This window comes from Schistosoma haematobium, chromosome 4 (genome assembly GCF_000699445.3).
Source record: "Schistosoma haematobium chromosome 4, whole genome shotgun sequence".
Classification (NCBI taxonomy): Eukaryota; Metazoa; Platyhelminthes; class Trematoda; order Strigeidida; family Schistosomatidae; genus Schistosoma; species Schistosoma haematobium.
In genome coordinates, this window is record NC_067199.1 from 17,776,511 (window position 1) to 17,795,990 (window position 19,480).

General features: G+C 30.7%; 1 protein-coding gene across 1 annotated transcript in view; it reads right to left on the minus strand.

The window, feature by feature from the left end:
• Nucleotides 1-3,548: 3,548 nt before the first annotated feature.
• SMAD9_9 (Mothers against decapentaplegic 9) overlaps nt 3,549-19,480 on the minus strand; it is a 28,450-nt gene continuing 12,518 nt past the window's right edge. The window contains exon 3 of the mRNA XM_035734400.2: nt 3,549-4,835. Coding sequence (XP_035586194.2) covers nt 4,470-4,835 — 366 coding nt within the window. The 3' untranslated portion in view covers nt 3,549-4,469. The remainder of the gene's footprint in view (nt 4,836-19,480) is intronic.

Consider the following 19,480-nt stretch of genomic DNA (forward strand, 5'->3'; position numbering starts at 1 on the left):
TGATAATGAATTACAATCGGAGCATTAAGCATAACATCAACAGGTAAAACCAACCTATTTTTTGATTAATGGCAAATCGTGTTTTATAATTATCATAATGAAACTGGACTTCTAGAGCTTATAGAAATATGGTTAGTGAATATGTACAAGCTAATGAAATTGTTTATAGGCTCTCATCAAAGCTGGTTAAGTCATACTACGTCTTATCAGCGGTAATTTTACGATTTTCCATACACCACTCAATATTTGTTACCATAACTCCATGGTGTATTTTACCGCCTTAAAGTTGTTTGATTCATTTTCACATTTATTTCTTTAGGAATGAGGATAAATAAGATGATCACACCGAACAGACATCATGTCTAAATCAACAATGCTTTATTGTTTTCCAAATTATTATTGACTTCATTTTACACCTCATATCAAAACCTTGTCATATAAGAGACTGAAATTATGTCTTATTAAAAATTGCTGATAGAGATATTTAACCACTCTGTTAAGTACTTGGTAATCAGCTTTCGTATGTAGTTCCGAAAACGTGTAAACCACTTTGTTACCAATTTGTCATATAACTTTTACCGTTTGTACTAAAAAATTGGATAGAATTTAGTTCATAAATGAAAACATCAATGATATATCTGTATATAATTTCATCGTCACTGGTGTTCTCTTCATTACTCTTCTGGTGAGTGATACTAAGTAGTGAATATATTTTTATAGTTTGCATCAAGACATTTTTTACACTACTGCGAAAATATAAGTTGTTGTGTTCTCTATCTACGTACTTACAAACAAATCAGTAGTTTAAATTTAATTGAAAAATAACAGAAATTTGAGCAAAGAGTTGTTTTTGTAACTTCGTCGTTACACACCACAGTTATAGGTTCATAACTATTGTGTTATTTAGCGAACGCCAGAATAATACGTGCTGACGAATAAAAAAACAACTTTAACCCGGCTATTAAATTCACCAGAGAAGATTAGTGTGATAACAATGTAGCTCTTCTTGATGTCGTGCTTTCTGGAAGAGCAGACAGTCCTATATAAAGAAATTTAATGAGAAAGAATATATGGACTGGTTAGTATACCCATTTTCTTAGCTTTACACACATTCGGTAAAAAATAAATCTCGTCAAATTTCACAGACATAGAATCGGGTTATGATGTTCTGAGGAAAGTGTATATGAGGAAACAGATAAACTAAAAAATACATTATGAAATGACGGCCATCCAGATAATTTCGTCAAAAAATATCTTCCAGAACGGGAAAATGGGACAAGTTGAGACAATATCGTCAAGAAATCTCCCTTTTTAAAGCTTGGTTTTGGAAGGGACATAGAGAGTCACATTTTAACATGTCATCTTAAAAAACCTATTAAAAGGACATTTACGCCGTCAAGCTACATGTTATCTCTACTAAACCAGTACTCACACAACCAGTTGAAGTCAGATTACTGATTATGGGCTCCTCTATATGTGTATACTAATTAAACTGCTCTTGTGAAACTAGTTACATAGGCAGTACTTAGAGGGCTATTTCATTGTGTGGTGGTGAGTACTAACCAGCATGGTTGGGGAAACGGGTCACGGAATCTATTAACATAGCCACCTTTCCCCACTTTGTAGATATCAAAAATCATATTGAAACAGATGAAGCATTTTGTGTTTCGTGTTAGGTTCTAAACAATCCACCTAGCGGAACTACATTGTAACTCATCAATATAGCTGAAACCATTTAAATCAACTCTTGAAAACCTAACTTAAGTATTCAATAGGGGAATGTTCAGCCTCACTGTTTACCTTGATCCACGACTAGATAGTACAAACCATTTGTTAATCTTCCTCTCTGTTCCTTAAATTTTTATATCTGCCCTGCATCCTTCTTGATCAATCTTCCGAATTCACATGAATTTTTTATCATAATTACGTCATTAAAACCTCGCTTGTTATATATATATATATATATATATATATATATATATATATATATAATAAGTAAAGATGGATGGCAGCTAGTAGTGGAAACCAGGACTCTTGTTTCGTCCTATTTGGGACCCGTCAGCTGGATTTATTTACACCCAAAATTGATTTTCACTCCCGCAATCCGCACAGAAAGCAAATATGTCAATAACAGACTGAACGATTACAGTTCTAAACAACAATGGGAAGATACAAACAAACAATACCAAGTGAATTCAAACTTCACTCCATTGCACGAGCAAGTGGCTATCAGGACTCAATAGCTAAGTGGACAACGTAATGATGTTTGAAGTCAACGATACTGGGCCCGAGTCCTGGAGTAGACATCAACTCTTGGATGCAGATACATTCAGCTGACGAGTCTCAAGTATGACGAAACGCGCGTCCTAGATTTAACTGTTAGCTACCACCCATTTTCGTCGTTATTATTATTAATGCTATTATTATCTCTAATAGCGGGACAAAATTCTTCTACTATGTATTTTATTTTATTGTTATTATATTGTTTATAACTTGACACCACACAACCAATCATTCTGACCTTGCGTAAATCAAATTTCTAGCTTACAAACGACGCAATTTTGAAGTAAGTATGCCGTGACAAGTGTAAAAGTTCACCAATTTTAACATAAAACATTCACTAGCATGCCTTATTTTGGCGTTTGTAAAAATAACACAAGAATTATGAACCTCTAACTATGGAGCCTGATGATTAAGTTACTGGAAACAATTATTCGCGCAAATACTCTTTATTCTTGAATATTCTATGGGGATTTTTAAACCGAGTTAATGGTTCATTGATGAACAAGGAAGCCAAGTATAGAGATATCATGCGTTTCCCATTTAAGTTCGTATATTTCACCTTGGAAATGAAATCAAAAGGAACTTTAACGCTCCTGTTAACGACTAGTTTGTGTAAGGGATCCAGGATTAGAACTAACTACTTTGAAGTTTTATAGTATGGTGAATTATACATATCAAAGACTAGACAATGAATAAGTCCTGATTTGTGGACTTTGGGTAGAGAGAGGCGATGTGTTCGATCCAGTGAGTTTAAGTGAATCGTGAATTATTGGAATAAGTATTCCTTCATTTTTAATTCTTTGAGCAAATTAGTCAGTAATTCCTCAGCTTTCATATTAACATCCTTAACGTCGTTTAGATTTTGAAATTTAGTCGCATTATTCAAAATCGAGTTAATTTTAACGATGTAATCAACTTTGTCCATTAGAACTAACCTTCCTCCTTTGTCTTGTTTGCTTGTGATCAGAATGTTATCTTTTCTACGCATATGTAAAGCATCTCGATGCTTTCTGATAAGTGGTGATTTCACAGCATATTTACTATTTTTGTATTGTTGGCAGATTTCAGCCAATGTGGTCTTAAATCTAGTAAGTTCATTGAGTGAGATAAGGACCAAATTTGTTGTTTGTGAAAATAAATTCTCAACCTTTATATTGGTATCTAGTTGATTTATTCTATATACATGGTCAAAAAATTCAGGGCCAAGCGACAAAGCCTTTATTACACTATATCTAACGTAACACTGGAAAAAATGTGAAAGACGTTTTCGATTTCATTTTTAAGGTGGAACATACAAACTTAAATGGGAAGTGGATGGCTTTCTTGGTCACGAATGTACCATTAATTGAAACTATTGACTTTATGTATCAATAACCGCTTGAAAAACAGGGTTTTTTAAACTGTTTACATTTATTTATTTCATCTTTTAAACCAGGTTGTTTACAGTGGGCAAAGTTGGTTCACTTTAAAACACTGTGTATTCCTCGTGTCAATAATTAGAAAGTTTATATATTAGAAAGATATGTTTATCCAATGGAATCACTTTGATCGATAAGAAAACACACAAATCACTTGAAATAATGAGAATTTGTAGTTGTAAGCAAAACTAATCGAAAATATGTGCATGATACGTTTTTGAAATAATTACGATGCTCATTTTTTTTACTTGGATTAGGTGTAGAGGATGTTGTCTATAACGAAAATGAAAGGACCACAATAAAGCCAACCAACTCACAGAATCACAATTCTAAGAACACTATTATTCTATAACTCAGAATAACTTGTCTCTGTACTTCTTTTTTTTTTAAAAAAAGGATTCTTTGAAATTGTTATACTGAAAAAGACTACACAGATTACATTTGTTATTTAAAAGACAATGTTATCATTTCATTTAAACCAGAAATATTCTTTTGATTGGATTCCAAGGTTTATTATCATTTTATCGATATTCTTAAATGCGTAAAAATAAGAATATTTATAATAAATGCGGTTGAATTCTTTGAAATTTCAGATTATTTCACTAAGTGCGTTCTTCCAGCTGTTTAAATATCACTTTTTATTTGGATTATGGAGTTTTATTGCGTTATCAAAATGGATTTTCGAGGATTATGTTCACTATGAATTTTTTCTAAATGATTATGCTAAATAATCTTGTTATTTGGTAGACATTACTATTGTTGTCAGTGTTAGTGTTCAAGCGGTTGTTGTTGTTGTTGTTGTATAGTTTTCATTTGATATGAATGATAATAATGTTGATCAGAATGTCGATGAAAAGTATAATGTTTACTTGGTTTTATTAATTTAAATGTATGATTTTTATTTGGTGGATGTGAATACCATTTATTTTCTCTTTCAACATTTGGACACATTGATGAACGTAAATAATATTTAAAACGATGAATAAGTCGATAAAATCCTTTACGAAATTGACGTCCAGTCATATAAATAAAAAATGTTAAACCATTATTAATAAAGAATAAAAAACGACATAATTCTTCCACCATATGTTCAGGACGATAATTTTCAGCTTTTGTAAGATCTACTACGTTGAACTGAAATAGAAACAAAATAATGACATAATGAATGTAATAGTATAGGGAAACTTCAATTTATAATTGTTCAGTAAAAGACTAAATGAATAAATTACTATCTTCAAGTAGAATGCTTGTTTGTATTAGTTTATTCCAAATGTGATGTCTACAAATAACGACCTAGAAAAAAAGTAAATAAAAGCTAAGTATTATTGTTAGATGCTGTCTATTATTATTTTGGCAGCAAAATCCGACCTAAAGCCTCTTTATGGTGCATACTGTGCGTATGCCTCGATATTACCTTAATTCACTAGCTATTTGTAAGCAATGATGAATAGTGGCTAGCAGCGGAATGGTACTGGGTTTGAGTCCCAGAGTGAACATCAACTCTGAGATGCAGATACATCCAGCTGACGAGTCCCAAATAGGATGAAACACGCGTTATGGATTCCACTGCTAGCCACTATCCATCATTGCTTATTTAGTGATTTCTTGTAAATAGTAGGTTGGTTACATGTATATATAAATTGGTATTTTCACTTAACAGAAATCATGAACTAAGTGTTATCGTTTAATATTCCTCGGTTCAGTAAGAAGATAAATTCATATTTATTATTCATTCGTGCATTAGTATTGAAAATTCGTTCGCTTGTAAAAGTCTACTTATTCGATAATTAATTGATACTGATTGCGAAAGAAAAAACTGTTCTCTAATTACTGATCAAAAACGTGAAACACTGTACTAAATTTACAATGGTGATGTCGCAAACATAATCAACAGGAGACTGAATAATGCGCTATCCAGAACTTATCCGGCGGCCAAACCTGTAATTCTCTATAAAACAACATGTTCAATAACCCAATCAATAGTTGACAAGCACTCCTTTCATGTTACCGCCAACGGTATTCATAAATTTACGTGTACCTAGCAAAGCAGCTACATTAGCCGGACAGAAAGGAGGGCATGTTTTAGATTTTTTGAACATGTTACAAAAAGCCTCATAACAAGAAAAAGAAAGAATCTAAATAGTGAAATCACCAAATATTTCCTTGATATAGGACATCACCTTGCAATCTTTCAAGGTGATTAGTAAGCAGTCAAACTCCTGTCTTCTGAAGTTTCCTGAAGCCGTTGCTATCAAAAACTTGACTTATGTATTCAAAAGGAGATGGTTAAGAATCTTTCCTTGCCTTGGTGACAAATATTCCTTTTCTGCATCTCAAATTTTTAAATTATTTTTCTTCAAACTTTTTCTTGCATTTATTATATCACTGACTTTTATTTCAACTATCTTCCAGATTAACAATCTTATTTTATCAACTGAGGTCTATTCACTATATTCCTATTGGTGTTTTAATCACTATGTAATCACTTGTTTCTGGCCCTTTGATCTGTAGTCACAATCAATGTTGTAGAATGTTCTTTCTTATAAGGTATATATTTACGATGTTCATTTTGTTAATTTTATTTACACCCTTGCTATACTAAACTGATATGTTTTCAATATAACTTCCAACCAAACCCTTTCATGTAAGTAATTTACACCCATTATGTAATTATAATTTTAAATACCACAGGTTATAAGCAGCAAATGAGAACCTACGAAATAAAATGAATTCATACTATTCTGCCAGAATCTTTGTTCTTGCTCTTTTCAATATGAATAACGTTTTCTCTCAATTCTTCCATTGCTACCCGTAGTTTTTTCTAAGATTTTCTAGCAATCAACACCTTAAAATTAATTTTAAAATAGACAGACATCATCTTCCATTGTGAAACATTTGATTGAGATTGGTCATAAGGTTGATATCAAGTCAGCATTTATAGTGTTATACAAAGGCCTTTAAGGACGTATACTAAGGTTTATTGAAGCCTTGGCTATACGGAAATTGAAACCTTCTTTATGCGTTCAAAAACCATTTGTCCTTATACTTAACCTACCCTAGTAATACTGATTTATTATCCAGAGTGGTAATCACATTGTTTTTGTGTACTTTAATAATATTAATATTATTATTTGTTACGGCTTACCTGTCTAGTTGACCTTTTAATTTTCATATAAAAATGTCTTAACAAGTATATGTGTGGTCAGATTGTTCGAAGTGTATTGCACAATTATATCACATAAGTCTGATAAACTTCGTCTTCTCACCTTCTTTGTATAGATCTTATATGTATATCATTTATTTAGTACAAGTTAATTTACTTGTATTTCAGTTACAGCCTTTTTGAGGTCAAGTGATTCTATCAAATTAGGTAGGTAATGTATAAACCTGAAACTTATTGATTGTAAGTTGAGTACTTTGAGTACTTAGCTATTATTATACGAATTCTTTAAATGAATCAAATCATAATTAATGTGTGAACAGTGATCCATTATGATACAAGTTGTTCAAATACAGAAAAATAATTTCTAACAACTGAGGATAGGTTGAAATGAATTATGAAGCAAAACACATTGGCTATGTAAGTGTCATTATGTTTCTGCGTGATTTTCCCTACTCATACAATCTTTGTTTTTTTTAAAAAAATATTTATCTCCCCAACATTATTGGATATAAATTCATACATGTACCTGTTAAACATGTTTACATTTCAATGTGATTTAGAGAAGAACTATCACGAACAGTACATAATTCATTTCGTCATAAATAGCGGGTTTATACATTCAGATTGATATATTTAGAAAAAGTTAACAGGATATTTTTCGTAATCAGTAATTTTTTAACCTGGATACCTTTATTTTTCATTTCTTGTTAAACTATTAGCTGATAATCCTTATTAACATTCATAAGTTGCTTTTTTTTCTGGATAAAAAGATCCAAAAACAATGTGCAAATTTAAATACTTCTTTAAATGGCTTTATTCAATTTTATATTCTTGGTACAATATTGAATCCTCAGTATAAAGTATTTCAACAAGTTCCTTTTATCGAACCTGACAATAAATATTAAGTGATCACCAGTTACATGTTAGTAGTTCAAGAATCGACATCTGAATGATGTTCATTTTTTTTCAATGAATACTGTCAGCCATCATGATGTTTCTGATTGTATCTATTTGTAGATTATATCATACTTTCCTAGCAATTCTACTCAATAATTTAATCAAGCTACTTAAAGTTGTTAAAATCTCCAAAAGTGATGTGTATTATGAGTATGGTGGAATGATAAATATCACTATAAATGTGCTACATGATTTTTCTTCAATCTATCAATAAGGTCAACTATGGAGCGTAATTCTTCAACTGACATGTGATTTGTAAACCAGTCCCTAGTTAAAGTAGGTTATTAATATTTCCTATTAGAACTTAATTTGAAGCGTGCAAGTAGCATTCAGTATTTCAAGCTTTACGTATTTATTTATGTAAGTATGCTGACGATGATGTAATGTATAGTAAATATTGATTTTACCTGATGACTAACTTCAATAATAAACCTTCGAAATTTCTATTTTCACAACAATGAGTATACTGAGAAAAACTGTGTTAAATAAAGCTTTAATTTTTATTAGGATATTTTATTCTATACCAAAAAATCAATAGAATAATTGTCATATTTAAAACGTAAGTTGATGATCTTAAATAACCGATCTGAATGCTTAAAATAGAACAAGATTGTATGATTTTCATCATCGTTGTTGCTGTGATAAAAGCCGTGTTACTCAACTCCTGAAACCTTTAAGCATAGTCACTGTAATATATCAATGTTCTACTTATCAACTAACTATATATACAATCTAGATTGAAAATCATATCAAAACTCATTAGAATCATTCCACATGTATATAATACCGTTTAATTTAATAACATAACTACGCAACTAATTTCTTATGGTCATCTGTTAATTTCGTTGGATTTTTGCCAACAATTTGTTCAATAAAACTTTAAATAGATATATTTTAACATAATTCACATAAACTAACTCTAAATATGTCCTACTTAGAATTAGAAATTCTATAACTAGATTTGTGTAAAGCTAAAGATTTATTTCACTGATACAATCGCTTCTCCTTAAAATCTGATTTCTTCTACTGACATTAGATAACTATAAAAATATTTATAATAAATTTCTATGTTTACACATATACTTGTATGTGCGTAAGAAAATGTGAGTACAATCTGATGGATCGGTATAATGAAAGTAACGGTTTACAAAAAGGTTCAGTATATTATTACTTACATACAAAAATGTTCATAACCAGATATCCATATACAGTTGTGAATACCAGATATATATTGAGAACAAATACGGTAATTTTTGTGATCATTTAATTACTTATATAAACTTCAATCACACACCGATGTTAGGAAATGGACTACTAATAATAAACAATTCACTGAAATCTTATTTACTCTAGCTTAGACTACATGTGCTTAGTTCATCGGCGAACGTGGAATTTAGTTCAAAAATTTCAGATCTCATGATGACCCTTATTATGAAATTTAGTCCATTTGTCACAAATTAGGCTGTTAATTAACCTTATCAAAAAGTTGTTGTTTCATTCATCATTTCATTACTTCCTCAGCAGATACCATCCAAGCATGTATTTATCCATATACGATAAACTTTAACATTTTGGATATGAGTTACCGAGTTTCTTTCTGCTTACTTTATATTTTTAAGTAGTATATATGTTATCATTTGAAGGAGAATTGAAAATATAAATTATTCTGAATTCTTCAAATGATGTATTGAACACATTCACTCACATGACGTTGAACTCTGTACCCCAGAAATAAATATATTAATCTGTATTGTGATTAAATTTTGATTAATTCCCAGTTTAATGAGTATATATACATATAAATTTATCTATACTTTTGGCCAACTGTTATCTTTCTTTCCAATTCAACAATTTTTTTATTGTCAGATTCATATGATTATGGAATAAAAAAAGTTTAAACAAGCATGAGTAAACATTGAAAACACACAACCATCTGGTATAACAATATGAAATTGAATAACGAAAGAAGTTTATTCATATACAAGAGATATAATTTAATAAATTTATAATTGTCATACATTTTTATACAAAAAATAATTGAAATATGTTCATAACACCTCAGTCACTAATTCATATATCTGATTGATGACCAACATAGTGTAAAGTTTCAATTATAATTAGTTTACAAGGGAGATTTTTTTTTCATTATTGATGAACTGTTTAATGTCTTTTCCATTCATGATCTCAATCAAAACTCAATAATCTCTACAACCCTTTACTTATAATTATCATATGTTCGCTAGTGACTAGCTTCAAGATGGATTTCCTGGAATTCTAGTGAGAAGCTGTAACCAGTAGGGTCCAATCCGCATCGATTGGAAACAGGATCGTGCAAGATCATAAATCGTTTGAAGTTAGATATTAACACCGTTGAATGGCGGCCAACTCAGTGGTTTAGAGGTTAGGACTTTGCTCGCGAGACCGAAGGTCCCCGGTTCTAATCTGGTGTGCTGGATCGTGAATGTGCACTGCTGGGGAGTCACATACTATAATGAAATGGCCGTTCAGCGCTTCCAGGTTTTCAATGGTGGTCTAACATTGACCCATTTATAATCTTCAATAATGCCTTTTTGTTCATAAGTTATTTAATGATAGATCTTCACCCTTTTATCCCTTTATTTTGAAAGTTACAGTCATTCAGTTGGAATAAGTATGTATGAACTAATTTTAATTATTTCAGTTTCACCAATCCATCATAGATATAAATACATGGAAGCTACGTGAGTATTCGATTTAGCCAACCTTGAGTTGTTTAAAGTCATCTATCAAATAAATTCCAGAACACAAGTATTACTACGCTTCAAAATATGAGACTTATAGCTATACCATAAAGAAATTTTATGTATACAAATTTTATGCACAAATTGTTGAGGGTTAAAAAATATAAAATTCATGTGTATTATAAATAAATTAGCATAGTTTTAAATACCTCGCATGAATTAATAATCTTGTGCTACTCATCAGGTTTGTTTTTACTAATTTATAGTACACAGATGTGTACATGTATACACGAATCAAACGACTCAATGAATAGCGGATTTTATTATCTTTTACATAAATCTGGTATAGTTTAACATTCAACAACTCTATTGTTGTGCATACAGTAAGTGTATATACTTCACTTATCTTAGGAGTCTCATCAGCCCTTGTGGTCTGGTGTGGGACGAAATCTCAGCTCAGATACAGAAGGCTCGACTAGCTTTTGCCAACTTGCGTCATTTATGGCGTAGGCGAGATATCCGTCTACCAACTAAAGGAAGGGTTCTGTCCTACTTTATAGCAGTGAAACATGGCCGGCAAGTGAAGAAGATATTCGTAGGTTACTGGTATTCGATCATAGGTGTCCTCGAAATATTGCTCGTATATCCTGGGACCACTGAGTAAGTAATGTAGTTGCTAGGACACGAGTGCTAGGTAGGAATGGCAAATCAATTGATGAAGTAGTGAAACTTTATCAGTTGAGAAAGTTATTGGCGGTTAGACCAAAACATGGCACAAGTCCATGAAGTCACTGACAAGTGAACTGAGTCATGTTGGTAGGTGTAGACTACCTGGTTGGGGACCGCGAGATGATAGCAACCGATGGTTAGAGACCTTGAATTACATGGATCGAAATCGTTCGCCATGGCGCAGGTGTATCCACTCTTTGTGCTCTCCCAAATTCTAATCTGAACTCTTCATGTCTCTTTTTTATTTTTCCCAATTTATTTCACCGGATTATATTTCTTGAATAACATCTTTGAACCCTAATCTTTCCGATTACTGCTTATACTTTAACTACCTCTACCACTATGGGATTTGGATCGACAACTGCATCTCTGTGCTAATGTGGTATGGAAACTCGAAATGATGTACGTACGTACGAAGTTCTACTTTGTTACTGACATATACATCATTGAAATAATTATTATTTATATGAGGTGAGATTTTTATTTGATTGAAACCAGTATGAACTTTATCTATGATACTATGACAAATTATAACTCAATAGAAGGATATATCATGTTCTTTAATTTTGAATAGTCCAGTTATATTAGCTTACATTGTCATTTTAAATAACATAATTAACTGATACCTTAAAAAACGGAATAAGCTATAAGAATGTCTTTTGTCTTTACAACTGATTAGTAGCTTGTTGTCAATAAATGAGTTATTTTTATAAACAACAAATAATCTATATTTAAAAAAATCGATATTATGCAAATTATAGAAAAAAAATATATTTATTCCAATAATATCACCAGGACAACTTATTTCATATCAAAATTTACTCCCCCCACCACCGAAAAAAATTGGATAGAAATAATTCATGTTTTAGTGAAACAGGTGTTTTATGTAATAAATATTTATTTCCTGAAATTATTCCTCCACAGGGGGTAACAGGCCTAAGTAAGCAAGTAAGTAAGTAAGTAATTTGATCAGTTTGTATGTATTCCTATGTATAATTGAACTAAGGTTTTTTTTTATTGTGTTTTATTTTCAACTGAATTTAAGAACCTATCTCATGTTGTATTGATATATATTTATTGCATGTTTAATGTTTATAAAAATTGTCTCCCAGTGAAAATTCCATTTTGGAAAATAACTGATATTGGATTGTATAGAAACAAATGATCAATGTGAAATATCATAGTTGACTAGATCTTGTATGACAAATTCTTTTTTTTATAACAGATTTTGGAAGTTTTTTTAAAAAAAGTCAGTTATTACAACCTACTTGACAAGATAGGATATCATGTTTTTTTTTATGATTTATATCTTTTAAAAAATTTTTCTAACATTAAATTATGTCACTAGATTATTCAACTAAATATCGAAACATCCCAGTCTTATAGAAGACGAATTTTATATTTGGTAGCTAAAGGTAGTCGGAGGGAATACCTTGAACTTGGATTTCGTGCAAGTTCATACCAATTATTAGGACCTAACTGAAATATTAAGGGAACTGATCCTCGCTAGTGGGATTCAGAGAGAGACTGACTTCATAAAATGCTGATATATTTGAAAAAATTGTTGTTTACTGAGTAGCGAGAAATGGTATGTTTACTTAGTATTGGTTGCATTTTATAATTCGAAACTCGTATTTTTCCCTACCCAGTGATTAGTTAATTTTCCAGTGCTTCAGAGATAACATCTTTGACAGTAAAACCAAAAGCCATTGGTTCATATGTTTTCAGCAGCACCGATCCCTTCAAAAGTCCCGGTTATGTCTTGATGATGAGTATTTATTAATAAAAAACCTTAATTCAGGGCCTTTGGTTAGTTACTTTCGAACATCCAGAATGAAATGTAAGCGCAGCGGGTAGTCAGGCGGACAAACTGAAACCTTAAGAGTAGGATTCAATTAATACTAACTAATTTTAATTCCTTAGTCCTACATATGACCGGTTAGAACATAAATGATTCAGTGGTATTTTCTGAGACTAGACAATTGATAAAACGCACTTTATTCCTAAAGAGAACGTTAGTAGATTGAAAAATTGTCGAGATACCATGCTGATAGACATAAACTAGGATAAAATCCACTTCCAAAGCTTACTCTCCATAACTTCCAACCACCTGACAGTAAACATTAAGCTGTCATTTTTTTAATAGTTGAGATCATGAGTCAATGGAAGCTAGACCATGATCTCATGATCTCAACTATGAAAATTACTATAATATTCACAAAAACCCCTTCTGATATTAAACTGTTAGTTTCAAAATTACGTTGTATATTGTTTATATCACCCTAATTAAGTTACAGCCATGATAAAGTAAAAACAAAAACTGTACAATTGTGTTTTCTAAGATTTGAAATAAATCCTTGATAAACAAGCATATTACTAGATTTTTATTTAAAAATAATTCTAATATGATTCTTGTTGTTTTAACTTCAAAGTCCATGTCATGAAAGTCTTGAAAAAATCCATAGTAGAAACAAAAAAAAGGTAAATACGGTCATGTATACTCTATAATTGATTATTAATTGCATATTACAATACTATATATAGCATTGCTATTTTTGTTGTTGAAGTGTTATATTTGTATGAGAAGTTTATTTTTCTCTATTCTAGTCATTTTATTGATATTTTAACGTGCATATACTAAACCTTTAAACTAAAGTCTAATGAGTAAACATAAATATATTTCAAATCGTTATTTATGTTAAAAGACTTAATGAAATGAATTGTTTTGAGGAGAATAAATCAAATAAAAGTTAAGTTAGTTTAATTGTTTACATGCCTAACTGATTTTAGTTAAACAACTACTGAAAACTAGTAGGTACCGGATAGTTATTTCGTCTTAATGTTAGACTCCTCAAAAGTCTACATTTATGATCTCACTAAGGATTGAACACAGTATTTTCAGTAATTACTTGAGCTTTGTAAGCTCTAGTCTATTGAGCAAACATTCAGTGTTACACATTTTGAACTTTAATCAATTTCTGATATAGCTCAACCATCTTCTAATGTTTTTGTTAAGTCAACCTAAGTGTACTCCAATGGTTACAAATTTCCAGAAGAACTCTAGAAATCAGTTGTCGAAATTTCATGATGTTTGCAAAGATTTTCGAATTAAAACTAAATAGATATATTAAGTTTTTGTTGTAGAATTTCATACGTTAAGAGAGTGAAAATTGACACATAACACTATGATTTGTGTATTTTTCATATGAAATATACAGTAGCCAAACTTGGCCAATAACATGTGATTTAGTGTATAATTGATCTAATGAATATATTAAATTCACTTAGTATTGTTTGCTTGAATCTTCTCATTGAGGTTTTTAGACTGCAATTGATCAGTCTATTATTGGCATATATGCATATTGCGCGTATTGCCTCTATATTGCCTTAATTCACAAGCTTTATTAGCAAAGATAGATAGTGGTTCCTGAGTGGATAACGCGATGACGTTTGAAGCGAATGGTACTGGGATCGAGTATCAGAGTGAACATCAACTCTGAGATGCAGGGCATATCCAGCTGACGAGTCTCAACTAGGACGAAACGCGCATCAAACTGGATTTCACTGCTAGCTACTATCCATCTTTGCTTATAAAGCTTGTGAATTCAATTACAATAATTTAGTCTGAATAAAGAAATACAAGTGAATACTATAATCAATGGTTAAAAACTTTAAATGATACATTTTTAAAATCAGTTCTTATGGCGATGACCATTAAACACTGAATTCTTGTATATATCTTTCAGTTCATGCTTATATTTTCAGTCGTACTCTCGAAATTATGTAAAAAATTTTCCATTTCTTCAGGGTGTTTTTCATTATTTACTCATATTATCTAACTGAGCTGGTCTTAAGTATATGATGAAATAGATCATTAGTAATGTATACCACATGTTACCATGTTTATCTGTACATTCTCTACCAGTTTACTGGTATATTAAACAAAAAGAATAATCGATAAATTGTATCAGTTTTATTAGATGCATAATTCTGTGATCATGAGAGTCAATATTTTTTGGGAAAAATTCCAATGAATAGTTTCATTCATTTGATACCATTTAGATTAATAACCTATTCAATCTAACAATAAAGAAAAATCACTTTATGCTATTAAAATTATATTACTCATGAGACAAAAGAATATTAAAGGTAGAAAAAAATAAGAGCATTTGTAAGATTGTATCTAGCCTAAAGCTAATCCTCTAACTACATGATTATTTAAACATTTCAATAATAAATTAATAAAAAAAGGAACATTTAAGTTTAAAAACAACATTTGACAAATGTAACAGATAAACCATATTCAATGTTAAATTTCATTTTGAATAACCTGTAGCCTAAATGTAAATTGTTCATACTTTGAAGCTTAATCATTTGAGATTTTCTTAGTTTCACCTTCTAACCCATATATCATTTAATAACTCTTTTTTTTGATAAATAAATAACAATTTGTTTATTCATTATAAATTATAAGATCTAGTAAACAAAAGGTATATTAGTACTTCTTAGTTAAACGTTTTTGATGTTAACGAGCTTATGTTTGTTCTTTTTCTTCTATTTCTAATCAATACCAGTAAGCCATAATCAAGTGTTTGGTAACATTTCATTCGAATTTTAAATTTATATTGAAATAACTATCAAAGATTGATCTTATTTGTACAACTATATTAAACTATGGAGAAATAGACATCTTGTTCTTCTCAACATATGGCTCTTCAACAATAGATATTTAGGAACAAACCCGTAGACTGAACTCTAAAAATCCAGGTCTTAAGGAAGGTAATTAAGCTTTGGTGAAGTTAAACATGTAATTCACTGAGTTTCCACTCACATTAATATGCAAATTAATCTCTCACTAAAAGAACCAAAGGTTTTGGCTTCATTCCCTGTAGGGTCGCGAACGTGCGCTGCTGAGTAGTCCCATATTAATAGACAACATCTGTCTAGCGGTTTCCAATTTTCAGTGGTGATCTTAATAAGTTCAATCAATGACGTAAGCTAGGTAATTCGACAATATTTACAACCCACCCATCGCCATAGCTACCAATAATCAAGCTGCATAAAGTGATTAAAGTAAATGACTGAATTCATGTTATATGGTATATATATATATATATATATATATAATACCACAACAGAATGTAAAGTCAGAGAGAATTTATAAAATTGAGTAATCAAATATGAAAATACGTTCAACTATATTGCTTTTTGCAAAATGACAGTAACATCTGCATGATGAATATTATTCTATAAAAGCTTTTATTCGAAGATCTACAATTATCTAATACAGAGAACGCAATGCCACTCAGTCATAAAGGTGAAACCTAGCACAAATTGTGAATCAGTCAAAGTTGCCATGATACCCTTATACCTCCAGAAAAAATTAACAAGATGCATAGCATACTGGTATAATTAATAGTGTTGCCTATGTGAACAAAACTAAACATATCGAGTATAGTTCCAATGATCAATAAAGAAAATAAACTGAAGAATATAGTTATATTCTTATAACTTAAAAATGTTTCTAATAATATTATTTATAAAATATATTAGAACTAAACGATTTGAATGAGATGTCATGGACTGATACCATAATTCTATTGTACCTCCATTACACATTAGAAGAACTAATACGAATCTTAAAACTACAGAAGTAAAGGCATACTTTACATCAATTGACATTTTGAAATGTCTTGATTTCAGTAAAAAGAACGAGCCCTTCAATCTCAGTACAAAATTTCTTCTACAGACTAGGTTAAGTTGATTGTGTTGCCTCAATATTTAAGAGTCTTCTAGTGAAATCTTGACATGACTCAAGGAACATTTAAACAATATAGAAGCTCTAAAAGTTACGTAGAAATTTAGAATCTCTAAATGAACTCAGTATCAGTTGTCCATGCTATTTTCAATAACCACCAAATCAAATATTTAAAAAAATATCTAAATAATTAAAAAAAAGTTTTAACAACTATAAATAAAGGTAATTAGCTGAAGCTTTTCCTGTACTGCTAAATTGTACTGTACTTAATGGGAAAGAAGACATTACTGTCGACCCAATATCGATCATTTTTTTCAAATAACTCTGTTTAATACTGCTCATATCTTACACCATTAACATATATATACTGATTTAATTCAACTCCTTCACACTATAGATAACACTTTTTTCCCCATCTACTGATATACGTACAAATACATAGTTATATTTCAATTATAATTACCAATACTTCAATGATATGATATTTAGATTAGAATTGTTTTGATTACATTTAGTAAATTCTACTTTGTTTGTTTGTATGATTTAAAATTTAATTATTATTGTATGACATACTTGTTCCCTAATGAATTGATATACTACACAGAGAGAGATAGATAGAGATAGAGCTTGATATATTAGACATATATTATGATTATTATTACTAGTTTACATCACTTTTAGATCAATTCGATCAGATCCTCAGTTAAATATATACATTGACTATTGAAATTAATTTTTTTTAAAAAGATTTCATTCTGAGAAGTATAAATACAAATTTCAATTCATTCTATTTGATGAATTTAATACATTCAAAACGTTTCATATTAAATAAATATATAGTTATATAACTAGTGAAATCTACCCTATTTTAGACTGTTACATATACAATACAACATCTATGAATATATGACAGGAAAAAACAACTGAAATACTGTATTCAACGAAACAGGATACGAATAAAGCAGAAAAAGAAAAGAAATTGAATGATCACTAATGATACATTTTAATATAACTTTTCCAAATGATAAATTTGAATAAAAAACGAACAATTAACTTAACAGAAACAATGGTAACAATTCCAATAGTTGAAATCATGAGTCAATTGAAGCTAGATCACTATGGAAAACCTGGAAACACTGGACGGCCGTTTCGCCCCAATATGAGACTCTTCAGCAGTGCACACGCACGATCTTGCTCCCCGCGAGATTCGGACACAGGACCTAATAGTCTCGCACGCCAGCGCTTAACTACTAAACCACTGAGCCTGCATGCAACGGTGTTGATGTCTAACTTCAACCAATCCACGAAATCGCGCCACTGCACACCATTGTGTTCATTGAGCTGATATCTCACCACAGACCTGGTTGAAGTCCACTGGTCACGGCTTCTCACTAGAACTCCAGAAAATACCTCTTGAAGTCAGCTACTATTAAGCAAATGACTATTATCAGAAGGGGTAAACATTTGCTCACTAGTGACTGACTTCAAGAGGCATTTACTGGAGTTCTATTGAGAAGGCGTTACCAGTGGAGTTCAACCAGATCTATACGACCTATGTTAAACCAATGACACGCCAAAGCAGCACTAAAAACCTTGCGTCAATTCGGAATCCTTACTGATCCTTATCGTCTAGCCCTGCCCGTTGAGTCCAGAACGCAGTCTTAACCTCGATTGTATGAATAATCTATGTCAAACATACGTACTTTGTATACAAGCAAATCAAACAGCATCATACCATAAATTAAAAAATATTATTATGCAAGATCAAGTCAAAAGTGGCTATTAGTGTGAGAGACTGTGGCTAACAAATTGGGAATAACTCAAGAATAGTAAGCCGTACAATAATAGCCAATAAGTCAGTTGGAAACTGATGATAAAAGAAGTGTAAATACATATTATTCTAGTAAACGGTTATACAATAATGATATATCAACAATAACCGTCCGGAAAAGTTCCCAGAAGTTACTTATAACTTAATCTTCTTTTGATATAACACTACCCAATATTTAAGATCGCCGTTACATTATTTTCGGATATAAATTCTCACTTTCTTGATCGACAGAATTCCATTACCACTAAGAACGACTTGACATACTTGACGATTGTCATTACTTGGTGATCAGATAATTATAAAAAACCCGTCTTTATGTGATTTTATATTTTTCCTTCTAGTATTTATATACGAGTTAACAAATAAACATACAACCATTAGAACACTTTATAATTTGTCCATGATTACTGCATTCAATTTACTAATATTCATCTGTATGATAAAAATTATCTATACATGATAATATATGATTATTAATTATTGTCTCTAGATTGTAGGTGATACAAGAGAAACCACAAAATAAACGAATTCATGTTATTACAGTAAATTTTAAAAGAATACAAAGTCTTTATTGAGATCATGAACCCTATACTGATAATTGTCATGTGCGCATTAGTGACT